The sequence below is a fragment of the Topomyia yanbarensis genome, chromosome 3 (genome assembly GCF_030247195.1).
Source record: "Topomyia yanbarensis strain Yona2022 chromosome 3, ASM3024719v1, whole genome shotgun sequence".
Lineage (NCBI taxonomy): Eukaryota > Metazoa > Arthropoda > Insecta > Diptera > Culicidae > Topomyia > Topomyia yanbarensis.
In genome coordinates, this window is record NC_080672.1 from 111,555,670 (window position 1) to 111,574,780 (window position 19,111).

The following is a 19,111-nucleotide window of genomic DNA, read 5'->3' on the forward strand; positions in this document are numbered from 1 at the left end:
GACATGCAGAGCTGTCTTTACCTCGGACTGTTTGTACCAGAACAATGTTTTACTACGCATTACGCATAATAGTAGCAACGACCATTCTATGGATGTATGAATGACCACTATAAGTGATATCCTTGGAATAATAATACGCGTAGTCATCATAACTAATGCCTATTTGTAATAGTTAAAACACAGAGAATAGACATCCATGATCGAACAAATATATTAATAAAACGTGTGTAAACATTTGAATTAATATACGATAACACACTAGCGCCGCCACACTAACTTATCCCAACCATCCGTCCATTCCATTCCGGAACCGGTTCGAAATCCTGAATGAATGCAGTATGGAATCTGACTCAAAAAATAACAACCGATTCCAACTCAATCGGTTGGTGCATTTGAGCTGGAATCCATACTGAATCCACTCAGAAGTCTGAACCGGTTACAGAATGCTTTGACTGGGTAGAGTTATAACCACAAAAACAACAAACTTTAACGTTGTTAGAGTAAATTGCAATGTAAAATCGAATTTTACAGTATCGATTTTGCTGGTCATTGTCGGCAAATTTTAGACTAAGAGAAATGAAAGCAATGAAATGAAATTGAAAGACGGATAGATATTATAGAGCGAATCAGTTATAAACTTAAAACGGAAAACTAGGACTAGGCAGGCTCATATGGACATGATCGAAATCGAATTTTACAGTAAAATCGAAATCGAATTTTGCAGTAAAAAATGGGGGTGGTTATGTATCTTAACATTCAAAAGAATCGATTTTCTTGCATACATTTTTTCTTGAAAACAATAAACATTTAATGTGAATTTACTGTATCATTTTTTCACTGAACAGTAAAATTAATCGTTACATTAAGTTTTATTGTAAATCTACTGCGAAATTCTACGACGAACAATATTCAAATAGTAATAACCATAATATCTATTGTTTTATAGTCGCTTGTAGGATAAACACCGACAAACTGACATGACAACTAGAATGATTTCAGTGAAAATTTTTGGCAAATAATTTAGACTCGGAACAGTAGCTCCATCTGTATAATGAGTTACACATCATTACTTAACGTGTTTTTCGTAAAAGAACACTAATGTCCTCTAGTAAAAGTCTGGACACGATATATTCAAACGAGCAGAAGTTTTTCGAATTCAAATGAGCGGAGCATCGTATATTAACGTTTTAAGTAAAAAGTTTTGTACGTTTCATTGGAAACGAGTCGTTTAATCATTTTGAGGCGACGAATTGAATTGGCGCATTTGATGATAAATGCTGAAAAACGTCGAAAAATATGTATTACCCAAGTTTAATGTGTGCTAATTATTTACTTTAACTGAATTTCTCAATAAAACTGACTAAAACTGTGCTTCTAAAGTTTCAGGTTTTCGTATGTTTTTACACAAAATTGCACCATCTTTTATTAAAGTGTCCTCCCATAAGAAATACATTGCGACGAATCTTGCGCCGAATAGCGCTGCGAATCTTGCTGCGACGAAAAATAATCGTCGTGTCTCCTTTGGAAAAGCACGGGCAATATTGCGGTATTGACTGGCTTTGTTCTCTGGTTGACTTCATAAAAAGTGAATCGAAAAAATTGAATCAACTTCAAGTCGGTTCCGACAGCATGAAGTAACAAGTTACTTTACGCTCGTCCGGACATGCCGCAGACTCAGGTGATTTGTATTCTAATGCCAAAAGATCCTAACTCCTGCGGTAGCATGCAAAAGGTTAAGTCGCCGGGAAACTAAGCTTGCTCAAATGACCCTATTCCACGCTTTTCTAAACTTTCTTCCCTCACATCCTTGCTCTCCCTTGAGTACTCATAATATTGAAAAATATACTTCATCTTCCAGTGTCTTGGTAATTAAATGCCGTTACAACAACTTCGGGATTTATTATCACATTGATTAATAAACTATTCCATTTCCGAGAATGAAACGATTTACGATCGAACTGTAGATCTTTCGCCGAAAATGCAGTGTATGCCATTTGCCCTGATTTACCTCATATTTTGTCAAATATTGTTTATATATATATATGTTTACAAAATTTATACAGCTGTTTATCAAATGTTCAACAAAACTAGAACATATATTTCTAAGGTTATAGTTTCCTTTAACTATTTCAAGTATAGCCCAATTTCTTTGAGCCAAGTGCCTTGAAACTATGGTTGTCTATTTTCTCTTGCCCAAACTTCTACTGGAGGAACTCTAGTTACATAGAGTAACTTCGATGATTATTAGAGAGTTGACTGAAAATTTCGTAACTCGTACTGTCAAACGAACGTCCGTTTGACAGTACGAGTTACAAAATTTTGCGTCGACTCTCTAATAATATCTTGCCAAATTTGAAAATACAGTGTCATGTCAGTTTGTCGGTGGGATAAATGCAATTGTACGTTTGTATCTGGGTATACTAATTGAAACATTAAAATTAAAAAGCAACCGAAAAGCAGGCTCGTATGTTATGTGTATAATTTTTCACTGTAATGACCGCACCTCCGAGTCATCAGCGGGTAGCTGAAACCAGCTACGAGGTGCCAGAGTGCCCTTGAATCGCCGGCCTGTCGCCGAAGGTCAGCCGTTAGAAACAGCAGTGATCGCTTATCGACGCGCCCGCCAGAAAGTGGCATCGCTGGTCGCATCGGACCCAGCCACCCAACAGCTCACGTGTAGCATCGCCACACCAACAGTAGACCATCGCAGCAGCATCCCGTCGTCGTAGCCATCGCAACAGCAGCCGACCGTTTCCCGCTTCGTCCCAGCGTTCGCCGGCCGGCTTTGTATACACCTACACTCACGCACAAAATTGTAAGTTACAATAAATAAATGAAAAAGTGAAAAGATCGTGTTTGTTCTTCTGATTGGGACAGAGTAATATTGAGCCGACCCTGAAGCATCCGTGCCCCAAGCTCGATCTAGCCAAGAAAAGAGGCCTTCGGAGCCCACTTCAAGCGCTCCCCGTGACTTGACCAGGGACTAGGGGCAATATAAGCCGCGACCCATCTGGTCCGGCTAGTAATAAAGTTCAGTATTATCGATTTCATGCTAATTATACTGCTATTTTGGCAAATAGTTAAAACAACCACTTAAGTCGGATCACAGATACTACAGTTTTTTTCTTAGTGCATACATTTCAATTTCTTCGCACGATAATAGAATAATTATTTAAGCGTGTATCAACATCGCAGATTTGCTGTCAAAAAATATGAAAACATCGAAAATAAGCTATGTAAAAATTATGCACCCTTACAGCATAAATGCATCAGATGCTAACTCTTTCTCTTTTTCGCACGAGACCGTCTGCCGGTTGCTATCTCATTCACGCTACAGATCGACAATGCACCTTGGTACACAGACCAGAGTTTCATCAGATCAGAGAAAATATCGCTCGCGTACGGACCTGCTGAAGGGCGCTTTAGGGAAAGTTTCGTTGGTTAAAAAAATCGATAAAAATGATCAAAAGTGGCCACTTTTGGTGGCAAAACAGTTGAAAAGTGTACCGCTGATTTCAGGGACAGTGTGATTAATGGAAAAAAGTGTGAAATTAATGAAAAAGGTGTGTTTACTGTGCTCGGTTTAATTTTTTCGCCCAACCCCGTCCGTACACAGAGGCTGGCGATTCGTGTTGAGCTCCTCCATTTTGTGCATGTGTTGTTTTGAGGTTGTCGATCATAGCTTGCTCTATTTTTCCATTTGTGGGGATCGAATGGCTGTTCTTTATGGTGGAAATTAAAAAAATCTACCCATGAACTAGTGGTAAAATTGTGTGAATTGAATTGTTTCTGTTTTTCGATTATGATTAAAATTTGCTAGTAAACTGAAAATTAGCGGAGGTGGAGATGATGTATGGGACGTAGGTATGTAGTCATTGTACGCTTGGTGAGGTATAGAGGAAAAAGTGCTTCAAAGAGTAACTTTCAGCGATTTGGTCACGTAGGCCATTGCTCGGTATAGTGTTTTTGTGCTACAGTGCAAAGAAAACGTACGGATAACGATGCTACATTAGCTTTAGTTGGTAAAATTGTCTGATGGCAGAATACCGATGCCTGATTTAAATTGGAAACGGGTGCATTTAATCGCCTAATCTAATTTTTATTTAATCATTTCATCAGTGCTAGTACATAGCTTCACTGTAAGTTGTCACATTATTCCATTTTAATGAAGCAGCAATAATCGATACTGTTAGCAGATTTAACACAACTGCTTGATTAATTTTTCAATTTCTGTAATAGTGTGTTTGATTCCACAATTAAATTATGCTCTGATTAGACATGATTAAATTCTGGTTAAATTTTCTACAATTAGTAAAAAATTTGTTTTTATAATCTGAAGTTAATCGAACCAATAAATTGCATGCTACATATTTCGAATCTGGCAAAAGTTGAATGTAGCTGATAAAATTCTTTACCCAGTGTCATCATTATCTCATTTTTTGATGATAACACCGACCAAATGCTCATTTACTTTTTAGAATAAAACCGTGTAGCATATCGTGAAAACGGCATTTTGTGCGTCTTTTTCTTTTTTTTTTTTTTTTTTTTTTTATTTCAATTATAGAGGTTTTAACCTTAAGGTCATTCGCCTCTTCGGGTTAGAAAAATCTCTTAGGAAAAATTTCTAACCCTATGTACGGGGTCGGGACTCGAACCCAGGTGCGCTGCGTACAAGGCAATCGATTTACCAATACGCTACGCCCACCCCCCGTCTTTTTCTTGTTAAAATGATAGGTATTCAAATAGTATTTGTTTTTATGTATATCTATTTTACAGGTATTCAATAAATGAGTTATGCAGCTTACCTGTTGGTTAGGGCTTTTATGCGGTTGAATGCGTTGTATTTTGATAAAATAAAAATACAAATACAAATTTTCCCTTAAGGAGGATTCAGACGATACATCAGCTTCCGTCAACGTAAGCGTTCCGTCAGGATCAGTTTAATACTTTTTTATTATGCCCGTTCCCACGTGCCGTACGTCAAAATGGTCCGTGCCGTTGATGTGTGTGAATGTTTCCATTTAACTGCATGTAACTAATCTTGACGGTGACGGAAGTCTGATGCATCGTGTGAATAGTACTTTATATTACTTACGTGCCAAACTGCAGCACACATGAACTTGTTTATAGTTGATTTCACAAGGACGACATTGTCCCTAATATCAATTATCGTACCAAGATCAGAGCATTAAACATAATTTTACGAACCTTAAATTTCATTGATATTTAATTGTGTAAAATAATAATATTTATGCTCCTTTAATTTTTATTGTCTTGATTGTTTCCCGTATTTATCTTCCACCTCGTTCTTTTCTCATCAAACGAACCTGATTTCACGTGAAAAATGACCACGCGGTGATATTGAAAAGAGGACCAAAAAGACGCCTTTTTGTATCCTTGTTTAGCAGTGCATAGTCTTCAACTGTCTGCAGCAGTAGGCTATTCCAAATCTGATGATGCTAACGTTTGATTTTTTTTTCTCTTTCAAGGATTTGTTCCGGAATTGTGCGAAGAGAGCAAAAGAGCAAACCGTGAAGATAAACTAGAAGAACGTGTTGTGTTAAGTGAAGTGTGTAGTTGTGTCTCGAAGAAAATAGGAGTATTGCGGGCAAGCTTTGTGAAAAATTCCGACAGCTATAGGCAAAATGTGCGAAGACCCGAAAATAAAAATTCAGGTGTTTCGACCGACGTGGGAGGAGTTTAAGAATTTTCCCAAATACGTCGAATACATCGAGTCACTGGGTGCACACCGGGCAGGCCTGGCAAAGGTAAGTTTACCTGATAGATTCAAACATAATCTAATAATTGAAATTGAAGCGTTTCATAGGATTCTTGGCGTATTCTTTTCAATATACTACGGAATGGTTTCTGAGGCAAAATTTTTGACATCCCGACAAACGACTGTGGCTCAAAGGCAACTGTCAAAATTAACTTTGGGGGAAAGTTTTGGACGAACCATTAATCGCCCAGCACCGCAGCTGATAGCAAATAAGAACTGCTCTACAAACATATGATTACGGCTTAAAAGCCAACTGTCAAAACTCTTTTTGAAAGGAAATTCTGGACAAACCTTTACTGACTAAACACAGTTCATAGCAGTTAACGAAAGAGAAAACTTTTCTCTTTTGTTTATTACCAACATCTGTGATTGGCGAGTAATGGTTTGTTCGGAATTTCTTTTCAGAGAGAACTTTGACAGTTGGCTTTTAAGCCGTAATCATATGTTTGCCGAGACTTTCTCTTTTATTTACTGCTATGCATCGTGCTGGGGTAATTACGGTTTCTCCAGAATTTCATCTCAAAGTGAATTTTGACATTTGGTTTTTGACCCCTTATTATATGTTTGTCGAGACATTTTCCTTTTTGACAGTGTAGTCGTTGCTACACTAATTCGCACTTGGGTGTAATCAGTGTATTAAAACTTATTTGACACGATAGACTAATAGCGAAATAGTCACAACAAACCGCTAGTATAATGTGTGCATCCTGATATTCAACAGTTCAATCGTTAGTGCCCGGATACACATTAATATGTATCATCATATGCTCAGTTACATGACTTTGCATATTTAATTACATATAATAAAATAACACTCTCTCGATTTTTGACCTTTATTATTGACGAGAGTTTATTGCCCTCTTAGGGTTTGCAATCTAACTGTGATTACGCAATGGTTTGTTTATACGTTCTACAGACAATGTTAATTCTCAAGTAAATTATGAAATGGGACATGCATGCACATACACGTATTAAAAATAATGGCTTTTAATGTCAACTATGGTACCTTTTGTTTAAGAAGCAGCTACCAAAAATAACCATTCCGTAGTATAAACTACAGAGAAACTCATCAGCAGTTTAAATATCATTTACCTGAACCTTTTTCCACACCCGTTTCGTGTGGATCGAAAAACGGCAGGAGAGAGAAAAACGGTTAGATTCAAACAAGACGACTCTTTTACAACAACTACTCGATAAATGAATCGTAACTACAACAGCTCTATGGCCAACTTTTCCATAACTTAAATACAGGGCCAATCTGATTTTACGATATTCAATGGGCCCAATCTTGCTATCAAATTAGATTTCACTTAATTCTTCTAACTTCCGGTGTAATGTCAGACCTGAAAAGTATTTTTTTCGTGTACGGTATACAAGTAGGAGCAATATGTGCAATTAAACGAAACAAAATAGTATAAATTTTCTAGACCTCTTCCTATAGATTGACGGGTTTGATGGTATCGCAAAAATCATCAAGCAGCACCTGACAGACAACTGATTTAAGATGGTTATCGCACTATGCCTCGATAGTGGCGCATCGAGGAGACCGAGAGAGCTTATGGTCTTTTTTATGTTTTGTGTTTTTTTCATACTCCCCACCACCCCAAACTAACAGTCAGCCAACAGCCTGTGCACAGTCGTATGATGATCTGTGTGTGTGTTCGTCTGAGAATTTGTGACAGCTGGATTAGGGAATGGATGCAGAACTGGCTCATATGATAGAATAGTTGGTAAATCCAGTATTCAATTTGTGCATTGGATCCTATTCATTCGGGAAGATTGGATTGGTAAATTAAGGTTCAATTATTTACCGACGCATGTCAGCCATTCATTCCCGGTCAGCATAACATGATGAAATCCTATTTTTGTTGTAGTCCTATTAGTTTTCTTTTCCACTTTTGATGCATAACAAAAATAATATCGGTCAATTTACACACTTCTAGTTAATTTTTTTGCATCTTATTTCTTTATTCGACATGTCATGAATTCTACTAAATTTGATTCATACTAACACTTACTAACACAATTCATTGCATATTCTCATGTACACTCACAATCTCTCCCATTCTAAACGTACAAACGCTCGTTTCCTTCGCGAACACAAACCTGGCCACAAACGCGAACATGCAATTGCAATCATCTACAAACCCACCGCTTGCGCAATCATGAATCGGTCACGTCCAGAAGTCTACCCTCGGTTATAGAAGCCTAGACTCATACCTTCATTTGGACAAATCAAACAATGACGCTCATACTCACTAGACAAAACTTTCCATGGCGACATGACCGGAAACCCTAGTGATATGCGGAACCTGACTCTTCTAGCATCTAGCACTAAAAATTAAACATCAGACTCGCGTTTCACGCACAATCTTTCAAGCATACATGCGAATATGCAAATGGCCACACGATTACAACATCGAATTTATGCACGCGAAGTTACACACGCTAGCTCAAGCGACAAACACGTTAACATACAAACGCTCGAGCCCTTTGCGATCCACTATCCAAGCCAACAGATAGATATGCAGTACTGGACTCGAACGCTAGTTGCCCATAAAGGGATAAAAAAAAAATTAAATGTGTTCCTAATGGTCTTGTTCACACTGTCTTCGATCCGCACTGTTTCCTACCCGTACTAACTCTATCCGTACCGTAGCTTTAATTCCTGTCGGGTTTAATTTTAGGTATTTACTATCGTATAATATGATTAAACTCACCACAATATAGTTAGTGTAGATTTAGTTAAAACGGGAGCAATTATTTTACTTAAGAATTAAATCAATTGATAACTTTTGTGAAAATTAGTGTGCTAGTTCACGCTACTTTTTAACGAATGACTTGACTCTTTTTTTCTTTCTACCTATCTGACTGTCTTGTTCGTTATTCGTGGCGATGATTTGCTGCGTGGGTGCTGAGGGGTTCGCTGAACTGAATGTCGGTTAACCCGTTTTCTAAACTTTTAGTAGGATGCCCAGTGCGTGATGAAACTTTCAAGCTGGCGAATACAAGTTTTTCGAAGCCATTCTTTATGTGCATTTATGAATCGTTGATCAAATCTGTAAACAAATCAACTAGTTTCGAGTTATCGCTTGTGGATATACATTTTTGGCGTGGGCGATTTCGATTGTAAAGAGGAATCATCCGAATAGGATGTTAAGGGGGGCGTCTGGTGTAATAGGTAAAAAATCGGCTTCTTTTTTATCCGCTTAATTGTTAATATTGAACCGCTAGAATAGTCTCCCGCAATCTCGGTGGCCACGCTGAACTTCTTCTATTTTTAACAGCCATGCATTGCTCGCGCGTGTTTGCCATTACACATGCAGATTGAAATCTATCGGCAACAATTTTCGAAAAACTAACAGCGATAAAAATGCAGTGTAAACAATACACTATAAACAACTTCTACCCAATTTATCAAGAGAAAATAACTAATGGGTAAGTTTCTACAGCATATTTTCTGTGATGCAATTTGATGCGGGACACCCTTTAATAGCGTTTTTCTCGAAACCGCGTTTTTCAAATTGGCGAACACGAGAACTCAAAAACTAATCACCAAATTGATTGAATTTTTTATGAGAATGCACAATATGTGTAGCCTGTCGATGAATCACAGAAAACTGAATAAGGGACGATCCCTAAATGACGTAGCATTTTTTGAGTGATTTTTAACACCCCCTTCCCCATCGTAGCATTTCGTCACAAACCTCTGCATACCCCCCTGGTAATTACGTAGCTTGACGGTAATTCTCCCCCCCCCTTGTCACCGTGAATTTTAAAAAAAATTAAAACGATGTTAGTTATTCTCCTTTAATACAGCTACGTAGCATGACATGACCCCCTACCCCCCTGTCGTCACACATCATCACAAAATACAAAACTCCCCCCTCCATCATATAATGCTACGTCATTTATGGATGATCCCTAATTGTTTTTCTCCCTCTTATTTTGAAGAAAAGTGAACGAATTTTACTGCAAAATGTGAGATTTTTTGATTTTCGTGAAGCCATTTTCCGAAACCCCATTTTTTTGGTTCATCGTGTAACTACAAGTCTAAGCTTTACAAATCTTATTGAATTTCTTGGGTCAGACGACTTTATCAAGAGTTATCGTCTTCGCCGCGGCGCTCCTCGAAGTGGAAATGGTTGGACGTCTACTCTTGGAATGTTCGTATGTGTGGCTCTGCGTGATTGAAAATATTTTTGTTTTTTCGTGCACAATGAATGTATAAATAGATATTAGCATTACACAACAGGTCCATTGCCGGCTTGCCTTCAAAATCGTTAAACAAAACTTTCGGTTTGAGCACTTTACACCAGATGCCCCCTTAATTTAAAAATAGATTACCAAATCCATATATCAAAATAATTAATATTTTTGCTCTATGGATATTACTGAGGTGATCAAATATACAGATTGTCGACCATCTGATTGTTTACAGGTAATATTTTGTTTGTTGTGATTTCAAACTTTTGCGGATAAAACTGGCAGGGTACATTCCTTGAAAAAAATTTATATTTGATCCACATTTTCTTTCCATTATCACGGCATCACATTTTCTGAAAGCGCGAACTCGGTTTAAAATTGTTTTCTGTTTGTATATATTAAGAGAACGATAAGCCGTCTTTCGTTCTGCTTGGTAAGCAACGGTTCGTCCGGAATTCCTTCTTGAAACGAATTTTGTCTCAGTGCTTTACAATTTAATACTTGAATATATAGAGAGAGAAGAGTAAGTAATTATCGCTCGAGTATCAAGGGTATTGCAAACACCTTCAAGCAATATTACGTGCATCAGTTTGAATAATCTTAGTTTAGTTAATTTCAACAATAATTGTGTAATGACCGTTTTATCGGTCTCTTTGTGTATTTTATGGGAACGTTGTCATAATAGGGACATATTTTTTACTTTGTTCTCAAAAAACCGAAGCTGTTAATATACTGATCTTTAGTCCCTGGACATAGCCTTTCTTATTATTCAGCATAAATTTTCTAAACAAAAAAAAGTATTTTGCATATTTTTCATCTTTAAGGTGAAAATATGTGGAAGCCAGGAACGCACGCTTGTTGCTAGGCACCAGCTATTTTGGTTACAGATCAAATCGAAAGCAATCTCCATTTAAAATGTGATAAAAAGAACGCACACAATATCCTACAAACGCTCTAGCTTATCGCGATAATGCAAACTCAGTTGCCCACGATCCCGCGCTTACAGATTCATAACCGCGATTTCGTGTGCCAACATACAAAATCTCGCTCTCGTGCATTCATTGTGTTTGTTAGGTAGCTCCCCCTTTAAAAAACAGAACTCACATGAGCCAGACAACACGTCTCAGAGCACTATAGTTGGAGATTCAAGTGAGATGGAAGCTCACTTTCTTCCTTCATCTGAACCGTACATTCGAAAGCAAACGTCAAAATGATGGTGCAGGTGACTAAGGGAACGTTTTGCCATCTTTTTAAACTCGATCTTATATGCTCATATGATTATAGAAACGGGTACTCCCATGCGATCACGAATCGGTCACGTCCGGAAGCCGTCCTGGCAACCTAGGTCCATACTTTAGCTTTGTCAAAACAAAAGAACACGTTCATATGCACTAGATATCAAGTTTCAGGGTGAGATTATCGGGAACTCCAGTGATATGGGGGAACTCACTCGCTTCGAGCATCTGATCCGCAAACAAATTAAACATCAAGCTAATGACCCGCGCGAACATTCAAGTACTCTTGCGAATATGCAAATGACCACACCGGTTATTCAATCGAATTTATACACGCAAAGTTACATAGCACATTCGACATACAAACGTCCACACGACCAAACACTTTAACTCACAAATGCTCGAACTCTGTGCAATCATTCACGCACACCTTCGCCCGTGATCTCGCAAACTTGAAAGCGCTTGAAAATGAGTAAAAATTTTAGTAGTACCGTGGAGACCCGATTTTGTCAGCCCCCGATTTTATCAGCTTTTTACCCGATTTTATAAGCTTCATATGAAAATTGATAGTTGGTAGTTTGATGGGCTCTAGCAGACGAACCAAGTTGAGTTCGAGTAAATCCTCTCTTGGGCATATATTTCTTATCTTAGAGATACAAAGAAAATAAAAATATATTTTTTTAAATTTGGCGTTGCCAGACCCCCTTAAAGGGAACTTAAAGTAAATAATCAGAAAAGGTTGCAAGGGTATATCTAAAGAACAAAGAAGAATATTTCAAGAGCTTCGGTTTATTAAAAAGACGGAAAGATATATGTCCCGATTTTAACAATGTCCCTTATCAGCTTATCAGCTAACAATTCGCCAAGGGGCTGTCTTTACTGTAATAAATTTATAAACGCGGTCTCAAACACAAACATACAAACGCTCGTTCCCACGCGATCATTAAATCTCCACGTTCCCACATCTGAACTGCACACTCAATTATCTAATCAGAACTACGGCTCGCTACAATTTTCTGTAGGAATTGTTTTAGTGGGTGATCTTTCCCATTTTGGCAGCAATTGTAGTGAGTGACAAGGAGTGCTTCCAAGAATCTACGTCTGCAGTTCTGGTGGGACCCAACACAAAAGAGGTGTCGTTATAGGCTACGACGATCACTCGTAGTTCTTCGACCTAAATGGGAGAAAATAGACTTGCTTCTAATATTTAGGAGGATTAATCACCAAACTACCTAATCTATATCTATATCTATATCTATATCTATATATATATATATATATATATAAAATTCAAAGTTTGTATGTATATGATATATAGACTCCCAAACGACTTAACTGATATCCGTGAAAATTTATACACAGTAGGTATTTATTATGGGGCGTGTTTGTGTGCTTTTAGTTGGACATTATCTGCCCGCCAGATGGCGCTTTGGAACAAATTGTGTTTTCCTCATATTTCGTTGAAAATCGCAGTAACGCGCGATGGGTATTAGCTAGTAAAATATAAAATGAGAAATATCTTTTAAACTGATTTCACTGAAAACTAAAGTTCATAAATCAATTTTTCATGGCCATAACAATTTTGTTCGTCTTTTTACCTCTTAGAAATCACTTTGCAATAAGGGAGGGATTAGTTTCCCCTCCAAAGGTCCCCGTTGTACTCAATGTTTCTTGTCATTGTGGTACTGATGCCAAATATGTCGGAAAAGAGCGACCGAAAATAAATGTACAGTAGTTCAGGTTTCGCAAAACCCTTTGTATTCATATAGAGTTAAGGAACTTTAACTTAAGAACCGGAGAATTAAATAGTTTCATAAAGTGATTTTCCACCGACTTGTGATGTTGAATGTAAGTGTAACATACACATTTTCCTGCAAAAAAAGAGGAATTTTTGAAAGAAGTCTAGCAAACATATTGAAAATGTTATATGTGCAAATGAGAGCCTCTCTTTATTTATTTCCTCTTCCTCTAATAACTCGATTGAATTTTCATTTGCTGCTTAACTCTGCATAATATGCTAGTCGAGGCAATAGTCTTCCGATATGCATTGGGAAATTATTGGAAAGTTTTGTTTCGTCGTAATAATCAAAGGAGCAAGTAAACAAAGAGAGGCTCTCATTTGCACATAGGACTACTTCAATAAGTACGCGAGAAATACTTACGCCGAAGACATCACCGCTCTCAGTCGATCTTCACCAATGTCGCTCCTGTCCAAAATGAAACTGAGTCAGGGTCCAACCCGTCAAACTGTGAAAATGTATGAACAGACAGCGGTTTTAAACAGCACCTGTCCCAGCCTCGGGTTCAAGCAAAAGGAGCATAGGTTGGCTTGTACCCCGGTTTGCGCCGCGGGAAGGTAAGGGATAAGAGTTCTGTGCCAGAAGTGTATGGCGACATAGTTTGACCGCGTATTGCACAACAATGCAGTCTTGCCAATCTGTTTCGCCTGACTGCACGGAAAACATTCAAGTAAAAAAAGTAAGGCCACTTTATATAAATTTAACTTGGTGTATGCAAAAATCGTAAACAGAGTTCTTAAATGTCGCTTAAAATGAAACTAGTTAACTAAAACAGGATCAAAATCAAAAGTGGAACATGTATTTGAAGTGAACATATAAATTGTGGTTTCGGAAAAAAAATCAATAAAAAGGATCCTGACAAGATACGTTTAAGCTATTGTTAAAAATCGTGTGCCCATCCGGTGTACATTCAATTTTAAAAACATATTGTTCAATACGCAAGAAGCTTGGGCATAATATAAAATATTAATCAATTAAAACATTACTTGTTGAGATTTTGACTGTGCGCTCATAACCAGAGCTGAACAATTTCAGTTCAGTTGCATCAAAACACGTGAAACTGATAGGTAAACAAACTGAACCATCACTTATTATACTTCAGTTGAATGCATCAGTGACTGATATTGATTGCCAGCGAGGTGATATTTCGAACGCATAGCTATAATGAACTTTGCTTTTATTAAGGTTGTGAACCATTTGGCGAAATTTTTAACTTTTAGTTAAAATCTGACACTTCGAAAGTTATTTGCAAAAAAAAACCCTACTCTGGAGCATGCTTAAAATTGACAAAGCGATAGTTAAATTTGACAGCTCGATTGTTAAAATTTTGCCCATGATGCAGAACAAAACGGTGGAAACATTTCTGTACCTAATTCAGGTTGTCAATATTTTTCAATGCAAAATTAAGGGATAAACATGGAAACGATAACGTGTTGTGTTAAGATTTGTTTGGGTTATTTCGTGAAGTGGATGTTTACTTTTCGAGGCTATGACTGTCATACTTAATGTAATAAGAAAAAAACTAATTTTCAAAATATCGACAAATGTTCACACCTCTACCATCTTGTGGTTATCGCAGTTGTCAATTCTAAATAACTATCCATATGCCAACTTTTGAAATGATTCGCTCTCTCGGTTAAATTTTTCCATTCAAAAGAAAATAACTTTCGGACTGTCAAATTTTAACTAAAGGTTAAAAAAATCGCCAAATGGTTCACAGCCTAAAACTGATCAAACATACCGTTCGACATTGATCCTGTTTGTCTGACATTGGTCCGATGCTGGTTCGACGTAAGTCCAATATTGGTCCGATGTTCGCTTGATATTAGTCTAACATTGATCCGATGTTGGTCCGGCATTTTCCAACATTGGTCTTATGTTGGTCCGATGTAGGTTCAATAATGCCGGATATTGGTCCGACGTTGGTCCAACCTTGATTTAATATTCCATCTTATATCCTTTAGCATCATTTTCCAATTTTCTTGCTTTATCAGTTCGGTTCATTCAAATAAGATAATAACTACTAGAGGGAGCAAAGTGCTACTGTCTCCATGTATTCACGGACTGAAACATGGGGTCTCGCTCTAGCATGTTGTATACCATGACTTTGACATGTGTGTACCCGGAGCAATATGTGTCAAACTAATGGGCTTAGCATATGTAAGAGCGAGGTGATAAATTTTCAGTGTTAACAGCGACATGCGACCTCTAGTAGTTATAATCTCTTTTGTCCATTCTCATTCAGTAAGTGAAATGATGTTAGTGTTGAATTGATATTCGTCCGAAAAGGCGATAGCTCATAACGGGAAGATATCAGCTGTCAACTGACTTCACTGAAATTGTTCAGCTCTGCGCATAACTCACTCGACGTAAGTTCGAACCCTAGCCTGGATGGTAAGTGATCAGTAGGATCGTAGCACTTGCCCTGCAATTGTTCTTTGCATTAATCAGCTGCGAAATCTGTCGAAGGTCAAGTTCTGCAGTTTCGTGCTACTAAAGTTTTCCTTTAGGTTGTATTGTCCTTGTGCGCCTAGCAAAATTTTTCCGGCACAAAACAGCATCAAACCAAAAAGATTCAAAGCATTCGGAGGAGCCCTATTAAAAGCTACCAGGATAGGATGTGAAGGGCCTACGATATCGACTATCATACACGAAAAACGTAAAACACTCGCAGCTTGGCTTGCCAAACGCCGTACATCTGCATACCGTCTATTTCGAATTCATGTTTGCCATCGAACAGCTACATACACGCTTGATAACGCCATCTCTTTTCGTATACGAACGACAACGAAAATTACCGACCGAGCACATGGTCTGCCAGTGGTGTGCGTTTGTTTACCAACCTGCCTTTCCTCGTACTGTGTTTGTAGCTACTCCATTCCATTCACTGCATTTGAGCCACTGTCGGACAAGCGTTTCTCCGGCTGAAATCGACTATACCTAGTACCGTCATTTACGGCGTTGTATACACACCTTCTTACCCATATTTCTGTTTCGTTACCCGTTGTGCAACGGTGTGACTGTACTTGAATGGGGCCGTAGCGTGAACAGCTAACTATGTATATGGGTGAAAAAATGAAAATATAGAATTACTTACCGAACACACGGGAATCTGCGTGATTCACAGTTTACCTTTTCCAATCAAGCAGCCATTCGCGGCGGTCTGGTTGTCACGTTTACGGGCTTTGTTTTCAAATGGTGAATAATTGGATGCATGTTGCTTTTTCGCTATTGGAAACATTATAAACAAAAATTGGTTAGCATCAGAGTTTACAATTTTCGCATTCGTGAACAGAATAAGGCGATATTTCACCTACTTCGACCAGCAATAAAAAAGCAAACATACGATGTAACATTGTTTACTCTCCAGCTTTTCCCGACAAGACAGCATTGGATCTTATCTTTTCGCGGTATAATATGAGATGATATTTTCGCGCCTAATGTAAAACTGCCGAATAACTAATGGTTTCGTAAAAAATCACAAAAATGAGTAGATACAGATCCTTAGAATGAAAATACTGCAATAATGTGGGGAAATAAATTCTATAATGTAATATATTAATGGTTTTTCTTGAACTTAATTTATCACGAGGTTCGAAGCAGCGAAATTATCACGCTTCCATACTGCATTTTCAGCAAATTCTCGCAATTTCTTGAAAGGTGAAAAGTTGGGTCCGTGCCTACTAAGGATGAAAAAGCTGTGCGATAAACTGTTTGTCGTGAGAATGAGCGAATATTTTAACCCCTGGTTAGCATTAACAAATTAAGCAAGTCATATTGTGATTATTTAATAATTAATATTATGATGTAAGATGGAGTACTCTACACTTGCAAATGGTGAATCATGAACAGCTGATTTTGACAGTTATATCGGGCGGAAGTTTTAACACCAATACTAACGTTTTTTTGGTTAGGTTGTGTAACGTGTGGAGTAACCGGACATAAACAAGTGCTTGGTTGTGTTTGTGTCGCTGCTGAGAATAATGTGATTTGCGAGGGTAGTAAGAGCGAAAAAGTGTTGAAAGAGCATGTTAGCTCATAATCTGGTAATAGTCAATCACCGGTGTAACTTGTTAAGCCATACGAGATTTTCCTTTGATTTTGGGACTGGTAAATTGAAGCGGTGCTCGCACGCTTCATTAATCTAGAAGTTCAAATTTTGATGGAGTACTTCGCACTAGCATTAGTAGTAAAAACTGAACAACTGATTAGTAAGAAACGGTTCAAATCATGACTATGAGAGTGACGAGCCTATTTTTACTGCATTAGAGTCGTAATATTCCGCCAATTCGATCATAAATCGACCAAAGGGCCGAAGTCGCAATGATATCGAATCTAGCAAAAGTTTTGAAAATTCGCTTCAGAAAATTAAATCGTATTTTAACAGTGTTTGCTTACTGCGCTTTCAAATGTATTGAAACACTTTAAAACAATAAAAGTTTGCGGAAGCATAACTAAAATGTTTTATATGATAACGTTTTCGTTGATAAAATTAAAAAAAAATATTTCGCCGTGTGTTGTTATGAAATGTTGATTAGGCTATTTTCGAGTCGCCGTCTTGTTTTGACGACTCTCAATTTCGCCCTGCAGTGTCGCCAGAAAACAAAAATCAAATGTGGTTTTCACCGCGCTCGCCGGAGGGGAAAATTTGTTATTCCCCTGGGGCGTAACAAGCATTTGGTTTTTGTTTAGGGCGATTTTATTTACGGGCCTTGTAAACAATGATACTGTCAATTTCGCTCGTGTACACTACCTTAGAAATGTAGAGGCGTAACCCGCCGGGCGGTTTGTTTACAGTTGAAAGTCGGATCCGCCGTTTTGTTTTTTATTGATTTTCATGAAATATTTAAAAATGAGTTTTTATATTTATTGAAATATTTTTACCCCTCTTTAAGATATTAACCAAATCTCCGTTTGTGTACATTTTTGGCCCATTTGTCGGTTCACGATCGAATTGCTGTCATACGATATTCATTTTGTGCGTACCAAAGATCTCGCTTTGGTTCAGCATAAAAGGGGGGTTTCTATCATATCTCCCCTAATAGTCATTAACGGTAATTGTAAAAGGTATGTTTTTGCTGTTCTACCTCGATAACTGGGATCGGTCCTGGTGATGTTAGTTAGTAACCTGGTTACGAAATACTTGCTAGTCAGCGTCCCTCTGCTATAATTGATGAAATGCGTATAAATCAGAAAGTTTAGTGAGAGAGAGAGAGACGAATAGTGAAAACCAGCCAAAACGACAACACCCTTTATTATGATTTCAACAGAAGAGAAGAGACGTAAATCGCGAACTAATTTGATACAGTTTTCACCTCAATATTAAACCAGTCATAGAAAAGCGTTCATATTATTTACAAAAAAGTAAAATAACAGGGCTGCTGGATTTATTCTGGATATTTTTCATGCACATCAACATTTCATGCAAATTAAATAAAAGTCTAATGACGATATATATTTACGTAGAGAGATATCAATAAAAATAAAGTTTTATTCTTAAATGCAGCTAGATCCGTGGATTCTTGCACGGTGTCTTTTTTTAACAACTTTATGCAAAAAAATTCAGCATCTCTGAAACTTCAGGATATGAAAGAATAGGCTTTCCCCTTTCATTTGAAACCAAAATCAAAATAATCCGTCGGGGGGTCTAGAGCAACTTTTTTTTTGAAGTATTTTTTCGTGAAAACATAGATTTTACAATGGAACTAGTTCATATTTTTGCCCCTAGATGGTGCTTTAGACATTCGAACAACACTAAAAGTGAGAATTTGATAGATTATTTAATTGTCTACAACTTTGTTACCAACTAAAAACCGATTTGAAACTATCCCGAAATGTAGTTTAATATTTTAACGAATTCTAAGTCTAAGTTAGTTTCACAGAAGACCTAGTGGTTTGTTAATTCACAAGCACTTTTTTTTATTTGCCAAATAGTTGTGTTTAGTTCAATAGTGTATTCAGCGGAATTTGAAAGCTAGGAAAGTCATCTTTTAGCTAAAAATTATAATTCCCTGATACAGGGCACCATTCATATTTTGGGATGAGAAGTTTCAGATAAGTGTTGACCAAACTAGTATGATATTCATATTCTT

At 37.5% G+C, this 19,111-nt stretch overlaps 1 protein-coding gene across 2 annotated transcripts in view; it reads left to right on the top strand.

The window, feature by feature from the left end:
- Positions 1-3,369: 3,369 nt before the first annotated feature.
- LOC131693098 (lysine-specific demethylase 4C-like) overlaps positions 3,370-19,111 on the top strand; it is a 59,127-nt gene continuing 43,385 nt past the window's right edge. The window contains exons 1-2 of one of the 2 annotated variants that reach the window (XM_058980642.1): positions 3,370-3,864; positions 5,490-5,768. In XM_058980642.1, coding sequence (XP_058836625.1) covers positions 5,646-5,768 — 123 coding nt within the window. In that variant the 5' untranslated portion in view covers positions 3,370-3,864; positions 5,490-5,645. The remainder of the gene's footprint in view (positions 3,865-5,489; positions 5,769-19,111) is intronic. The other variant, XM_058980640.1, reaches the window with a different exon arrangement.